The 14,669-nt window shown below is 43.3% G+C and overlaps 1 protein-coding gene and 1 long non-coding RNA gene across 3 annotated transcripts in view; one reads left to right on the top strand and one right to left on the bottom strand.

Moving 5' to 3' along the window:
• The first annotated feature begins 258 nt into the window (after positions 1-258).
• LOC141413852 (uncharacterized) lies at positions 259-11,714 on the top strand. Of its 2 annotated transcripts, XR_012438798.1 has the most exons (3): positions 259-793; positions 2,997-3,064; positions 9,180-11,714. It is a non-coding gene; the product is annotated as an uncharacterized lncRNA (long non-coding RNA). The 2 variants fall into 2 exon arrangements; XR_012438797.1 differs by lacking the exons at positions 259-793; positions 2,997-3,064 and adding an exon at positions 5,425-5,510.
• Niban1 (niban apoptosis regulator 1) overlaps positions 10,005-14,669 on the bottom strand; it is a 148,430-nt gene continuing 143,765 nt past the window's right edge. Inside the window, exon 14 of the mRNA XM_020177066.2 lies at positions 10,005-13,489. Coding sequence (XP_020032655.1) covers positions 12,354-13,489 — 1,136 coding nt within the window. The 3' untranslated portion in view covers positions 10,005-12,353. The remainder of the gene's footprint in view (positions 13,490-14,669) is intronic.

Raw genomic sequence — 14,669 nt, 5'->3', positions numbered from 1 at the left:
ACAAGCAAAATTTGCCCTTTTGTGCAGTTTGTCCTTTTTTAGTATATGGTTTTGAGTATTGACAAGTGTGTATAGTCATGGGGCGACCACTACACTCAACATATATAACAGTTCTACCCTCCTCACTTGCCACTTCGTAGTCAGCATCCCCCTTATTCCCAACTGCTGGCAACCAGTGATCCATTTTTTTTGTCCCTATAGCTTCTCTTTTCCCATAATGTCATATAAAAACAATCGTGTAGTATGTAGGCTTTTTTTTGTGTAGTGATTTTCACTAAAATTATTTTGAGATTCATCCATGTTACTGTGCATATTGGTAGAGCACTCCTTTTTTTGTTTGCTTGTTTATTTGCTTGTTTTTGGCAGTGCTGGGGTTTGAATTCAAGGCCTTTCACTTACTAGACAGGGGCGCCTACTACTTAAGTCATACCTTCTAGCTCTTTTTGCTTAAATATTTTTCAGGTAGGATCTCACGGGGCCATCTGGGACTGCAGTCCTCCTACTTATGCCTCCTACATAGCTGGGATGACAGGTGCATACCACTGTGTCCAGTTTTTATTGGTTGAGATGGGGGGGTCTCAAGAACTTTTTGCCTGGGGCTGTCCTGGAACCATGATCCTCCCCATCTTCATCTTCCGAGTAGCTAGGATTACAGGCATGTACCACTTCACCTGGCAAGACCATTCCTTTGTATTGCTGAATGCCACAGCTCTTCTGTGTTCACCAGCTGAAAGATATTTGATTTGTTTCTAGTTTTGACAGTTACAAAGATGGCAACCATAGACATTTGCATGTAAGTTTTTTTTATGAACAAAAGTTTTCGTTTCTCTTCTGTAAAATAGCTAGGGGTGGTATTACTGGATCATGTGGTGAGGATAGGTTTAACTGTAATAAGATACTGCCAAACTGTTTTCCAAAGTGGCCATACCATTCCACATTTCTACCAGCAATGATTGAGAGTCCCTGTTGCATCCTCACCGGCACTCAGTCTTATTTTCAGTTTTAGCTATTGCTAATACGTGTTAAACCTTGATGAAGTTCCAGGACAGAAAATCAAATTGTGCAATGCAACATAGGAAATCCAATGAAAAGCCATACTTTTCCACTGTTTCCCAACTTTCCTTGTAAAATTGCATCTCCTTGGAGACAGCAAGAAAATATGTACCAAGTAGATACTAGAAGTTAAGTAAATAAGTAGTTGGTTACCTGGCCAACCCAAAAAAAGTTCCACATGGGAGAAAGTCTTTAGAGAAGAGCTAGAAGACTTGCCCTGTATCATATTTTTATTTATCAAATTCTGGGAATTTTGAAGGACGGTACTCTTGTACACAGAGGAAAGGAAACAAAAGCCTTCTAAAAGTGTAAAAGTTAAGTGTCTATGTTTGCATTTCCTCAATTGAGCCTGTTGGAACTTCAGATGTTCCTTTAATTTCTCTAGCTTCTGGATTTGTCCTTTATATCAAACCTGCTCATGTATGTGTGATTTGGCTCAGTTCCTGGTTTCTGCCTTTCCCTCTTGAACAAACTCACTAATTCCCTGGCTTCAGACCTGTGGTGTCAGCATTTTGACAATTGTTATTGGCTTCAAACCCAGCCATATCTTTCAGTTTCCACCCAACCCTCGCAAGAGTGTGTGGGACCTGACATTATTGATAACTTGGATGGAAACACTGATGGCATGTAAATCAAATTTTTGGATGACATAAAGCCAGGAGAATAACTAATATAGTGGGTGACAGAATTAGGACAACGAAGATTTCCATAGGCTGGAACAAATAATGTAGCTGAATTGAATTCTGAGTTTAGTTTTAAAACTCAAGTGCATAAGCACAAAATGGGAAGTCAAGAGTTTCTTCTGCTACATATGGAAATGACATAAAGTTTAAGCAGATTACATTTCCTGTGAGTCATTGGAGTGATGTGCTCAGTGGGACTGCCAAAACCAAAAAAACTCAAAACAGTAGTGTGGTGTGACGCTTCACTGACAGAGTGGATAAGCCACTGTGGAAATTATTCCATCTTACTCTACAAGTAGGACCCCAGACCACACTTAGAACATCAGATGTGGTCCAGGGCGACACACCCTAAGGCAGACTAAGCCAAACTAGAGTGTGGCAGTTTCTACCTCCCATCACAATATGGTTTCTTCTTTACCAAGTTACTGATAACTCTTTTATAAGCAATGGACACAGTTCATGCCTTACAGTGGCCTGACCTTTTCTGGAGTATTTGACACATTGACTGTTTCTTCCTTGTGTTCTCTGGTTTCTTATAATTACACTTACTTTTTAAACTATTGTTCTGAATTTTTCCTCCCCTTGCTCCACAAATATCATGTTACCTATGTTTTCTTGATCACTTTTCTATAGATTCTCCAAGGATCTGTTCTATACATGCCCTTAAGCTTCAACCACCAAATGCCTTTGACTTCCAAATCTTTGTTTCTAGCCTTGACCTTTTTTGAGTTCTGGCACTATATATCCACTTTTGAGGGGTTAAGATAGTAAATTAATAAATGCCCAGAAGACAACAAGGAGATCTCAAAGGGGAATAGTAAAATGTCAAAAGGAGATTCACAGTCAGGTGCCATGGCTCAAGCCTGTAATCCTGGCTACCTGGGTGGTGGAGAAAGGGAGGATCATGGTTTGAGGCCAGCCCATGCAAAAAGTTCACGAGACGCTATCTCAACTAATGGCTAGGTATGATGGTGAATATCATTTGAGCTACGTGGGGAAGCACCAACAGGGGATCATGGTCCAGGACAGCCCAGGCATAAGGGACGACCCTGTCTTAAAAACCTCCAAAATAACCGACACACACACACAGGGCTGGCCAAGTGACTCAAGTGATAGAACACCTACCTCACAAATGCAAGGCCCTTAGTTCAAAAGGAGATTGACGAGACAAATCTAGTGGAGATTCCTTACAATCCAGAAGCCCACGTAATTGCCATTTACCATAAACGTGCCTGTCACTTTGCCTGCATTGCATTCTAGGAAGAGGTGTGTTCTTGAAAGAATGGATTCATACAGCTTTCTACAGTCTGGGGTCAGAAGTGGAACAGGTATGTTGGTGAGACTCATCTTTAGAAATAACTAGCAAGTCTTCCTTTTGCCTTCTCAGAAAGACATAGACCTGGAAATATAAAACCTTTTTATTTTTGTAATTTTAGAGTTTTCATCATTTTTATTTCATTTACCTTCCCATCGTTCTTGGAAGCAAAAGCTTTAGCATTAAAACAAAGAGAGAGAAAGAGACAGCTGGGTGCTGGATGGCTCACACATGTAATCCTAGCTACTCAGGAGGCAGAGATCAGGAAGATGGGAGTTCAAAGCCAGCCCAGGCAAATAGTTCAAGAGACCCTATCTTGAAAATATCCATCACAAAAAAGGCTTGGCAGAGTGGCTCAAGGTGTAGGCCGTGAGTTCAAACCCCAGTACCACACAAAAAAAAGAATTGCTTCTTGCATTCCTTTGAAAATAACAGGGAGGGTAGGAAGTGAAAGAAGGCACCTTCGTGTGGGTCAGGTTTGGGGAGAGAAGGTGTTAGATGGTGAGACAGAGGCCACCGAGGTGGGGTGAGGGGTATCTTGAAGAATTTGCTTCAAGGAAAAAAGGAAGCTGATGCCAGTGGCTCACGCCTATAATCCTAGCTGCTCAGGAGCAGAGATTAGGAGGCTCGTGGTTCCTAGTCAAACCTGGGCAAGTAGTTCTTGAGATCCTATCTCAAAAATACCTTTCACAAAAAAGGGCTGGCAGGGTGGCTCAAAGTGAAGGCCCTGAGTTCAAACCCCAGTACTTAAAAAAAAAGGAAAATCCAAGGAATGTAAACAGACTCAACACAGGGACTCAAAGGCTTACCACATAAAAGACAGAATTTGGGAATATTTGATCTCAGTTGTTTGAAGATGTCCACGAGCTGCCATGAAGAAAGGGCCTTAGAATGTGGCATACAGCCCTGATAGACAGAATTTGGACATAGGATGGAAATTGGGTGGGGTGGTGTTGGGTGAAGAGGGGAGAATGGCAGGCCAATAGCTTTGCTCTGGAGCTATGAGTTGTTTGGAAATGGAACGGGCTCCTCAAGGAGGTAGTGAGTTTCCCCTCGTTTGCAGATGACCACATAGCAGCTTTTTTTTTTTTCTTAAAGAAAATGCAAGCACAACATAGGCATCCACACTGATGAATTCTAGGGTATTTTGCAGCCCTAAGAGTGTACAATTCTACGAATATACTGCGTGTCTAGACATTTAGGGACAACTCCAAAAGCTTACCATCTGGTTATGAATCAAAACACATGAGAACTCATTAAAGAAATTCTTGGTGGCTCATAATTAAATGTCAACATCAAAGTTGTCAGCAACAATAACCAAGAGAATTCATAGAAAGAAACCTGGAAATGATGAATGTGAGTCCTCATATGGTACTATGGGGGGAAAAAGAACATTCTTGATGGGCCAGGGTTGGTGGTGCACGCCTGTAATCGCAGCTACTCAGGGTGTGGAGATCAAGAGGGTCAGGCTCAAGCTAGCTCAGGCAAAAAGTTAGCAAGAATCCCATCTCGACAAATAAGCAGAGCATGGTGGTGCACCCCTGCATCCCCAGCTATGTGGGCATGGCTCAAGTGGTAGAGCACTTGCTCAGCAAGCATGAGGTCCTGGGTTCAACCCCTAGTACCACAAAAGAAAAAAAAGAATATTCTTGGTGAGTCAGCATACTCAAGATGTGGAATTGTATAGGTCCCAAAACCATTTATTCAACCTTCATTATGATTTTTTTTTTCTAAAAATGTTAAGCCACTAAGCACAACATCCTAATCCTAATGAGAAAAGTGGAAGGGCAATATCTGAATCAAGTGCTTTTAAGTATAGTTTATCTTGGAGGTGCTATTTTAACAGGTAAAAGAGATGGTAACAGCTATTTACAAGTCAGTTACCTTAGGGTTACAGAGAAGAAAGAATACTAACCAGGAAGGATGAAGGTTGTAAGTTCCTTGTTTGATTGTGCAGTGTTGGGAAACTGACTTGTAGCTAGTTTTTTGTTGTTGCTTTTGCTTTAATTTGGAAAAAGAAAAGGCGCTTCCCTCAAAAGTGCATGCTTAGAGTTAGTTCCCAAGGACTGCAACCTTTTGAAGACGATGATTATAGAAACTGGGTATATTTGTAGATGTGTGTTTGGAGAGACAATTGTGCTTGTTTACCTGAGGTAACAAACTGTGTTTATCACAGCTGATGATTTGTCCCTTGAGATAATTTACATGTTGGCCATGACTACTGATCTTATAATTAATAATTACTCAGCAGTATCTAAACAATGTGAACTTTGTTGCTAACTTAGGAGAGAAATAAGAACACTTAAAAAAATTTAACATTATACAAAGTGCTTTCTTTTCTTATTTCTATTAATTTTTTCCTTTTGACACCGGGTCTTGCTATGATGCCTGGGCTGGTCTCGAATTCCTGGACTCAAGCGGTTCTCCTGCTTCAGCCTCCCGAGACTCTGGGACTACAGGTGCACAATGGCATGCTTGATCAAAAAAATCTCTTTTAGGTCCTTCTTCTTACAAGGTTTATAAATTCCAGAAGACACTTTTAATAGATGATTCACTTTCAGAACCAATGCAAAAATCAAGGTTCTCTGGAGGTGCAAATAGCTGTGTTGTTTACCCCATAGTGAGTCTGACGAGGGTTGTGAGTGGGCTTTGGCTGAGGACTGACAGTGCAGTCTGAAGCAAGAGTGCAGGTTTTAGAGTCAAACAGGAGTCCTGTGAATCCTGGTGAGGTAGACTGAGTGTATGGATAGTCCCAACTAATGGCTTTCCTGGACTCATGCCAAAATGAGATTTGCAGTTCTTCCACCCTTTGATATTTGGCCAGTGTTGTGACTTGCTTCAGTCAATAGAAGATGGAGGAAGTGACTCAAAAAGTCTTTTGAGCTAGGCATGACGGTACATGCCTGTGAGCCCAGTCACTCAGGAGATTAGCCAGCCTGGAAGAAAAGTTCATGACATCCCAGCTTAACAAATAAGCTGGGCATGGTTGTGTGTAGCTGTGACCCCATCTACTTGGGAGGCATAGGTAGGAGGATCTTAGTCTGAGGCCAGCCTCTGGGGAAAAAAACCCACAAGACCCTACCTGAAAAATAACTGAAGTCAAAAAAGTGTGGGGGCTCAGAGCTCAAACCCCAATACTGCCAAAAAAGTTCAGTCTCTCTCTCTTTCTCTTTCTGGGATGGGCTTCTAAAATCTGGAAGAGTGCATAGAGTAGAGCCCAGTATCTTGTGGTTAGGATACACAAACATATAGTCACTCTACTATCAATCATGTTGAGAGATCCAGCCACTGATGCTTGACTTGTAGTCTTCTGAGCAATAATAGATGCTTATTGTTTTAAGATACTGAGTTTTGGAAAGATTTGTTTTTGAGTGATTGCTAAATGGTGGCTCAAGTGGTAGAGAGACTGTCTAGCAAGCGTGAGGCCCTTAGTTCAAACCCCAGTACCACCAAAACCAACAACAAAAAAACACAGTAAGAGTATCTCCTTTCAGTTGAATAATTGAAAAATTCAGCGCAGAAAAGATAGCCCACAAGTCTGAATGGAGGGAGGGCAATGACTGATTTGTTTGCCACAGGGCCTAGTGCAATGGTAGATACCAAATATAATTGAAATAATTCACCTATGAGTGAATACTGACTGAATAATGGTCCACCACAAACACCATCTATTCTAACATCCAAATGGAAAATTCAAGAGTTCAAAACTTGAAGCCTCCAATTAGACAGAAATAAAAACACCTTCCTTTTCCCTCGTGCTAAGTAAATAAACACCCTTCCTTACATAGTCCAGGTAGCTGCACAGAATGGGGAGTGAGTAAGGAGGAGGAGTCGAAATCTTACCAAGGGAAGTCACTTATTAGTTTCAAAATCACTTCAGTGTCTTGTAGGAATTCTCCCACACACAAACCCACTTTCCTACCCCAACTGTCTTTCCTCCCACCCTCTTGGACTTGCTACTACTACCTGATATATATGTGCACTGCTCTGTGCAGAGACTTGAGGGGAGACACACCTGGATATGCAGAAGGTTCTGGAATGGCATCCACACAGCACTCACGATTCCTGGAAAGAGTGTGCAGTGCTGGATAAAGGAATCTTGCTAAAAATTTTCTTCCGTGTTTGGACTTTAGTCCATGGAAGAGAAGAAAAAGAGGCAAGAATAAAGGACAGGCTGAATAGGTTCAATAACCAAACTCAAAATTTCTTGGAGTCAGTAGTTGTCCTTCATTTGTGCTGCTGGAACCCTTCCTCCTTTCTTTGTAGAACCACTGCCTGCCTCTAGGTCCTCCCAAAAAACTGAGCTCCCTAAGAAATAGGGAGTACCTCTTCTTCCCCACTCCCTGCCCAGCCACAAGAGGAGAGCTGGCCAGAGGTGGATGTTGTTCATGAACCTTCTCCCACTCTGCAGACTTGGGTGCAGTGCAAGGGCGGATCTCAACTTTGTGCATAGTTGATCTTAGGAAAACCCAGCAGAGGCCACTGCCCTGAAAACCAGAAGGTGGCTCATAGCACTACCTTGATTTTGGGGTAACTTGGCTTTGCAACTCCCTCCCAGAGCACAGGTGTACACAAATACATGGTCAAGGTTCATCACTGAAAGAGAATGATTTCAGTATGATGGGAAAAGGTACCAGCCTCCCAGATCCTTATGGTATGCTAAAGAATCATAGACTTCTTTTCACTGGTGCCTAACATCTGGGTGATATTTACCCATTCATTCGCTCATTAATTAAAAATGTACTGAGCTTGCTGTATGCAGGAAAACTTGGTTTTGCTAATGATACAGATTGAAGACAGGGTCCCTGCCTCAAAGGCCCAGGACAGGTAGCTGGCTGCAGTGGAGTGAAAGAGAATGGTAAGAAGTGGGAAGTAAATTAGGGTGAGAGTTCAGGAAATGTGATTGGGTGAGCAGGAGGTCTGTCCCGATTTGTCCTGACTCTTTCAGAAAAAGTAGGACTTGGCCAGATGGAGAAGGGACAGTTTGGTAAAGCAAAGAATATGGCAATGATTCAGAGATATTCAAGCAGAGGCAGTGACAAGTGTGGCTGAGGAGAATAGCTTTCATCAGCCCTCCCAAGACTTCCATCTGTCCTAAACCATACCCAATAAACAAGTGACCTAAGGAAAAACCCTGAAAACAGAGCTTCAATTCAACACCCTCATCTCCAATCCCAATTTCATCATTATCCATGAAAATTCTGGTGGGGCCACTCTAGGAATGATTCTTTTTTTCCTGGTGGTACTGGGGTTGAATTCAGGGCCCTCGTGATTGCCAGGGAGGCGCTCTACAACTTGGGCCAGGCCCCTGCCTGAATTTTTTTTTAGTAATTTTTCAGGTAGGGTCTTAACATTTTTGTTCAGGGCTGTCCTCAGTCGGTGATTCTCCTGCCTATGGCCTCCCAAGCAGCTGGTACCACAGCCCACACAACCACACCACCTTATTGAGATGGGGTATCACTTTTTTGTCAGTGCTGGCCTTGAACTGCAATCCTCCCAATCTTCTCTGGCTTCCACATAATTGGGATTATATGTGTGAGCCACCATACCTGGTCTGGGAATGATTCTTGTATGCTGAGAGCTTGATACAGAAGGAGGAGAGGGAGTGATAAAGTTTATGCCACTCTGAGTCTCCATCCTGCTGGGCTGACTCCTTCTGTGTATGTTTGTCTCCTGCCTGGAGCTGTCAGTATAGCATTCAAGTTGAGATTACAGATGAAGTTTACATCTGTAGAGGAAGCAAATATTCATTCTAGCTTCTCCCTGGTCATGTCGAACTTGAGTCTGCCTGTGTTGGGAACCACACAGTGAGCTCGTCTATTTCTCTACCACTCACTACAGTGCCCTTATATAATACACAGCCATTATTATTATTTTTTTTTGATGAATGGATTCATGGATGAATGAGCAACTGTGAATATTAATGCTGAGTCAATACTATGTCATTTATAATAAAGAGTGAATGTTTTGCTCAATGTGACCCACTGAAACCATATTTGAATTTGAACATTCAGTTCCAGCAGGTAATTGCCCACTGTTGTATTGTGAGTGTGATCCAGTTCCCAGAGAATGAAGCGTGTGCCTTATCGGAGTCTAATTTCACCCAACATCAAGTGGTTTCCTTGCAGATTCCTCTGTGGCAGCAGAGAAGTGAAATTCCACAACACAGCGAGGGTGACTCACTTTTTCATCTGTAAGGACTGTTCCTCAGTTCAAGTTTGACACTTGCTCAAAAGATGAAACCAGCCCCATGCCAGGTAAATGACACCTGGACGACACTTCAAGGATGAGTGTTTTATTGGAGTACCAGGCAGTTGGCAGAGTAAATACATGGTTACAAAGTGTTTTCCGTTGGTTTGCTTTATATAATGACAACAAAAATAAAACCACAACACGGATATTTTTTTCTTGAAGCTATGGACTTCAGAAGGCCTATCCCCAAACCCCTCTGCTTATGGTAAAGCAAGAAGGTACGTGGTGCCAACTTTCTACCTAGTGAAACTGTATTCATGTTTAAGTCGGCGATGTCCTTCTTCTCCCATGTTAAAATCACCAGGAAGCACATATCATTTGGCAATTTTTTAATTTTTTTAAACACTGCTGGGCTTAACCCAGGGCTGCCAGCATCCTAGGCAAGCACTACCACTAGGCCTCTCCACCCCCACCCCGCCACTCCATTAAAATCACTTTTGTTTGGGAGAATTGGAAACCCCTCAGAAGTCACTGGCTCTGAAAATTACAAAAGCAGACTTAAGAATCTTTATAATAAAACAGAGAAGGTTAGACCTAAGGCCCTGCAGGTCTTCACACTCAGCCTCCTTAAAAACCTTTGGATAAACTCGAATCTCACCTTTGTCATCTTCTAAACATTTTTCTCTTCCCATTTTTTTTTGAAAAGAGAGTTTATGTTAAATAATGTATTGCACTAAAGTCTGTGCTCCGAACTACACAGGAAAAAAATGACAAGCTAGTTTTTTCAAGGCAAGTATCTTTTTTTTTTTTTTTTTTAATGAAAGGTCAAAAGTAATATAACTAGCTTAGAGTCATGGATTTTTTTGTGTGTGTGTTGTATGCCAAAATCCACGTCTTGAGGTTTTATGAATCGGCAGTTAATGTGAACGCAGAATATTTTAACGCACTTCAATTTCCAGTTCCATCTCTGACTGCTTGTGTGAGAGAACTTATCTTTGTGAAATATGTACAGAAAAGTTCTTTTTGCTTTGCAGTATGTCTTTTCACTTAATGCCTCTCTGGCCTTCAGGGTGAATAAAGGAGACACTAATATTCACTCAGCCAATGCAGTGAACTCTCTTTCAGGGTTACAAAAGCTCTTAGCTTTCCAAGGCGTATGAGGAGTAGCCCTGCTGAGGGTGCCTGAGCTGGGATTCCATGCCAGCTATCATTCTCCCAGAGAGAAGAGCATCTTTGTGAGCTGGGCACTGCTCTTTTGGCAACCTGCATTACTGGGCAGAGCTTCTGGCCATCTGACTGTCTGCCTCCTTGGACTTTGGACTTTATTTATGGGAAAACTCAACAAGAGCCGAAAACCTAATTAAAAACATCTCCCTGCCTAACAGCAAGCCCCAAATAGCCCCTGCACCAGTGCTAGGTGTTTAGTTCTCACACTTCTCAAAGCAGCACGACACATACCAACCAGTTCCTGTGCTGGGCACAGGCATATTAAAATTACTTGACATGCAGGAAGCCATTCTTCAAGGCTGTGGCTTTCTAGCAGGAAGTTCTTATGATGACTAAACCCCAGTTTCTGTCCCTGAAGGCAGAACCTTCTGGGAGAAACAGGAAGTAAACATGATTTCAGTGCCGGGATACGAGTGAGTACTGGGTAAGCAGGGCCGTCAGGGGAAGGGGCCTCTACCTTCTACTCCGAGCAATGGGATCTCTGAGAGACACAAGGGTCTAAGAGAAGTTGAAGCAATTCAAGATGAGGCTATGCTCATACTGATGGTTATTCATCCTTTAACACCAAGAAATTCCTCATGGTTAAGTTGTGGGACTTCTCTGAAGGATATACTTGCAAAACAAGCTCTTAGGACAGCATGTAAAATTTATATAGGAAAGCTTCAGTGCCACTACCTGAGACTCAAAATTTTAGGGAACAATCTGGAATTTTTTCTGCAGGCCAATAGAACATGGCTTTTTATCTCTCCCAAGAAAGTGTATCCATCTTTAACATTAATGATTACAGGTACCATCCCTTTGTTAGATGTATTTGTTTCTATTTCCTTCCGGGAAGGAACAACTTTTTCATTGTGGTTGGCACCTAACAGGTACTCAATGAATTTGCTGAATGACCAAATAGAAACCACTTCTATTTTTAATAACATCTTTGGAACTGGATGATAGATACCTTGGCTTTTGTCTTATTTATTTATTCATTTGTTCCCTTTTGAGGATGTTTAGAAAGAGAGAAAGCCGTCATGATTTGAAAAGTGGCCTATTTTTTTTCTTCTAGATTAAATTCTCATGGGCCTTTTAATCTCTATGAGACAAAGCACTTTATCTTTTCTTTTTTAATTATCCTTATGCCTAAAACAGAGTGCAGTATGTGCTGTACAAATAATGTCTGTTTAATTGGCAGGCTTTGAGCTGATAATTTAGCCAAGCTGTTTGCATGGTGGAAGGCTAATCTAGAATGCTTTAGAGCTTACACATGCTAATGAAGTTTTCTTGCCTCATCTGAATTTCCTTAGGAGGTGATTAATTGATAAGAATCAACAAGATTAATTAACAAGAAGTTGATAGTAGAATTAGTAATAGCTCCAGATGGTCCCTGTACCACTGTCTTTCTTCCTGGTTGTCAGCTCAACTTCTCTGGAGACCTGCCAGGCTTTGAACTCTCCTTAAGAGACAGTGAGGGTAATAGAGTAGATGGCCAGGTCGGAGTGACAATACATTTGCACTCGTACTCAAAAAGTCTGAAAGTGCAGGAGAAATGCACAATTAGCAGAAACAGGCAGAGAATACTGCAAATTGGGCTTTCTGGTGTTTTCCAGAAAACTGCTCCCTCCCTGGAACCTCCCTACTTCTCACCCAGACGCTCCAGTGCCTTAGAAATTCCTACTAAAATGCTAAAGCAATAATTCATGGTGGAGCAGTTCAATTTCACAAAGGTCTGCCTCAGTGCTCACGCCCCGTGTGCATTTCCTCTGGCTTTATTATTCAGTTTAAAGAAGTATTTCATAATATTTTGATAGCAACTCACATGCAACCCCTAGGTATCCCCACAACTAGACCCCTTTGACTGACTTTGTTCAAAAAAGACTACCGCCAGATTGTCCCTGTCAGTCCTCTGAAGGCTGCTCTGGGGCGCTCTCCTGGCACTCTTGTGTCTCCTTCCCACCATCTTCATGAGCAGCTGGGACACAGGTGTCTGCAACATTCTCGACCACCCACTGGCACTCGTGGACACCAGTAGCCTTCACCTTTTGTGTATCCACGCTGCTGGTGGCCAGGCCTTTCCCTTCTGCTGCTTCTGGTTCCTCAGAAACCTGGCTCTCTCCAGGGCAGATGGGGTCAGAACTTAAAATGCCACCTTCCTGTGGCATGATGTCACCTTCCACAGCACAGGTGGCCTCACCTCCTTCATGGGCATCCAGCATGGACGCCCTGGCTGCCAGCTCCCTCTCAGTGGGGCCTGGGCAGCCTGTGTCCTCCATGTGCCCTGTATAGGCAGGTGGACGGGCAGGGATGCTGGCCTCTGGAAATGCTCCCAAGTCCACCACGGGAGCCTCAGCTTCTGGAGGGCAAGGATGGGCTTCCTCACCAATGTTGCTGTCTTCAAAGTTGTCCTGCTGGGGGGCAGCTGCCTGGCTGGCCTCTGTATAGATTTGGGTTTTTTCCTCTTCTTTTTCATTTTCTTGGGGAATAAGTATCCCCTCATTTATGTCTTTTTCAGGGTCTGGGGCAGACTCCACTGGTACTTCAATGGTCACTGTCAACAATTCTCTGAGCTCCTTCAAGGATCCTGAGGCAGTCGTGGATTCTGGCTTTTCATGGATGGGTTTTTCATTTGCAGCGGTCCCTCCAAATTCTGGCTCTGATGAGTGTGCACTGACAGGTCTTGCTGTGTCCTCTGCAGCCACAAGACTCACAGCAGCGTCATCCTCACTACACACAATCACCTGCCCACCCCCACCTGCAAGAGGGCTGGGCCCAGGGAAAGGAAGGCTTTCTCCTCTAGCCATGGAACTTGGGACCCCAGGCTCCTCCTTTTCCTCTGACTCCTGGAACACTTCGTTACTGGGGGTCTCACTATCCTGAGCTCCTGGCAGGAAGGTAGATGCTCTCCTGGCAGGGCTGGCCTGGTTTGACCCGGTGGTGATTTTTAGATCTGTCAAGCTGGACACGCTTTCACTGGGCAAGGCTATGTTATCTTCAAATAAGTTGTGTTTCTTCAAGACAGCAGCCTCCTTTATCACTGAGAGGTAACAGAAAGCAAAACGTGACATTAATGCTCTGCCTGACAAACCTGGACTTTTCTACTTTTATCCAGAAGCCCAGCTCCTCTGTCGGCTTCTCTGGTTATCCAAATTCTGCAGTTTAAGACCCAGAGTACATTCATTCTCTTCTCGTAGCCTGTTCTGATGGTCAAAGAATGCAAACCCCTTTCAGCCTCTGAACCTTGGTAACAATCATTCATTCATTTATTCAAACAGCAAACACTTGCTAAGCATCTTGCTAGGAACCTAGAGGTGAATAAAATATGGCTTTGCTTTCAAGGAGCTCACGGCCTACAACAGTATTCAGTCTGTCGCACTTTTCTAGCTGCTAATTTGTGTGCCTAATTTGTTCACCTAGACTGGAACTCCTTGAGGGCAGGGGCAGGCCTTACACGTCTCTGTTTTGTCCTCACAGTACAGTCTTGAATGTGTAACAGGCAGCTAGAGAGCCTGGTTGGCCTGTTAGGTTAATACAACAATAGACATACATCTAGCTCAGCATCAAAGTCCTCGAGAGGAGCAAAGAAAAGAACGACACACTAAAAGTAGCATCTGTCAGTTTGACCCCAGGCCTCCACTGGTGGTCGTGCCTGATGGTAGTGTCTAAGAGCACTACACACTAGGGGGTGCCATTCATATCAGAGGCCACCATAGATTTGCACATTCAGCATAAGTTATCAGCAGACAGCAGGAGACTATCCTGTTCTACCAAAGTCAGTATACTACGACAATTTTCTGAGAGAGGGAAGTAAACTGTCTGGAGAAAAGGATGCTTCTAATTTAACCAAAGTGTTCATAATGGGCTGTGGCCTTCACTGGGCCCCTGCTTTGTGCAGGTGGCACACCTACACCTTTACCTTCCTATCTCTTTGGATAGCTGTGCCCTTGGGCTTGGGCGATTTGCTCTGGGGAGGCATTTTGGGGATACTCAAGACCTCCCTCATGGAGACCACATATGTTTCAGGCCCGCAGTTTGGTGGCAGTCCTCTTCAGCACATTTTTATCAAGCTTAGCTTATTCTCATTGAAATTCCAGGCAGAGCTCCGTTACATAGCGCACTGGATGTCAGCATAGTATTGAAGCTCACAGGGCACTGTGTCATCGCCCTGTGCCTTTTTCTGTCTGAGTGGAGACAAGCAATGTCCTGGGAGAGCAGGG

This window comes from Castor canadensis, chromosome 11 (assembly GCF_047511655.1).
Source record: "Castor canadensis chromosome 11, mCasCan1.hap1v2, whole genome shotgun sequence".
In the NCBI taxonomy this organism is placed as follows: Eukaryota; Metazoa; Chordata; class Mammalia; order Rodentia; family Castoridae; genus Castor; species Castor canadensis.
This window is presented reverse-complemented; position numbering and strand designations above follow the sequence as displayed.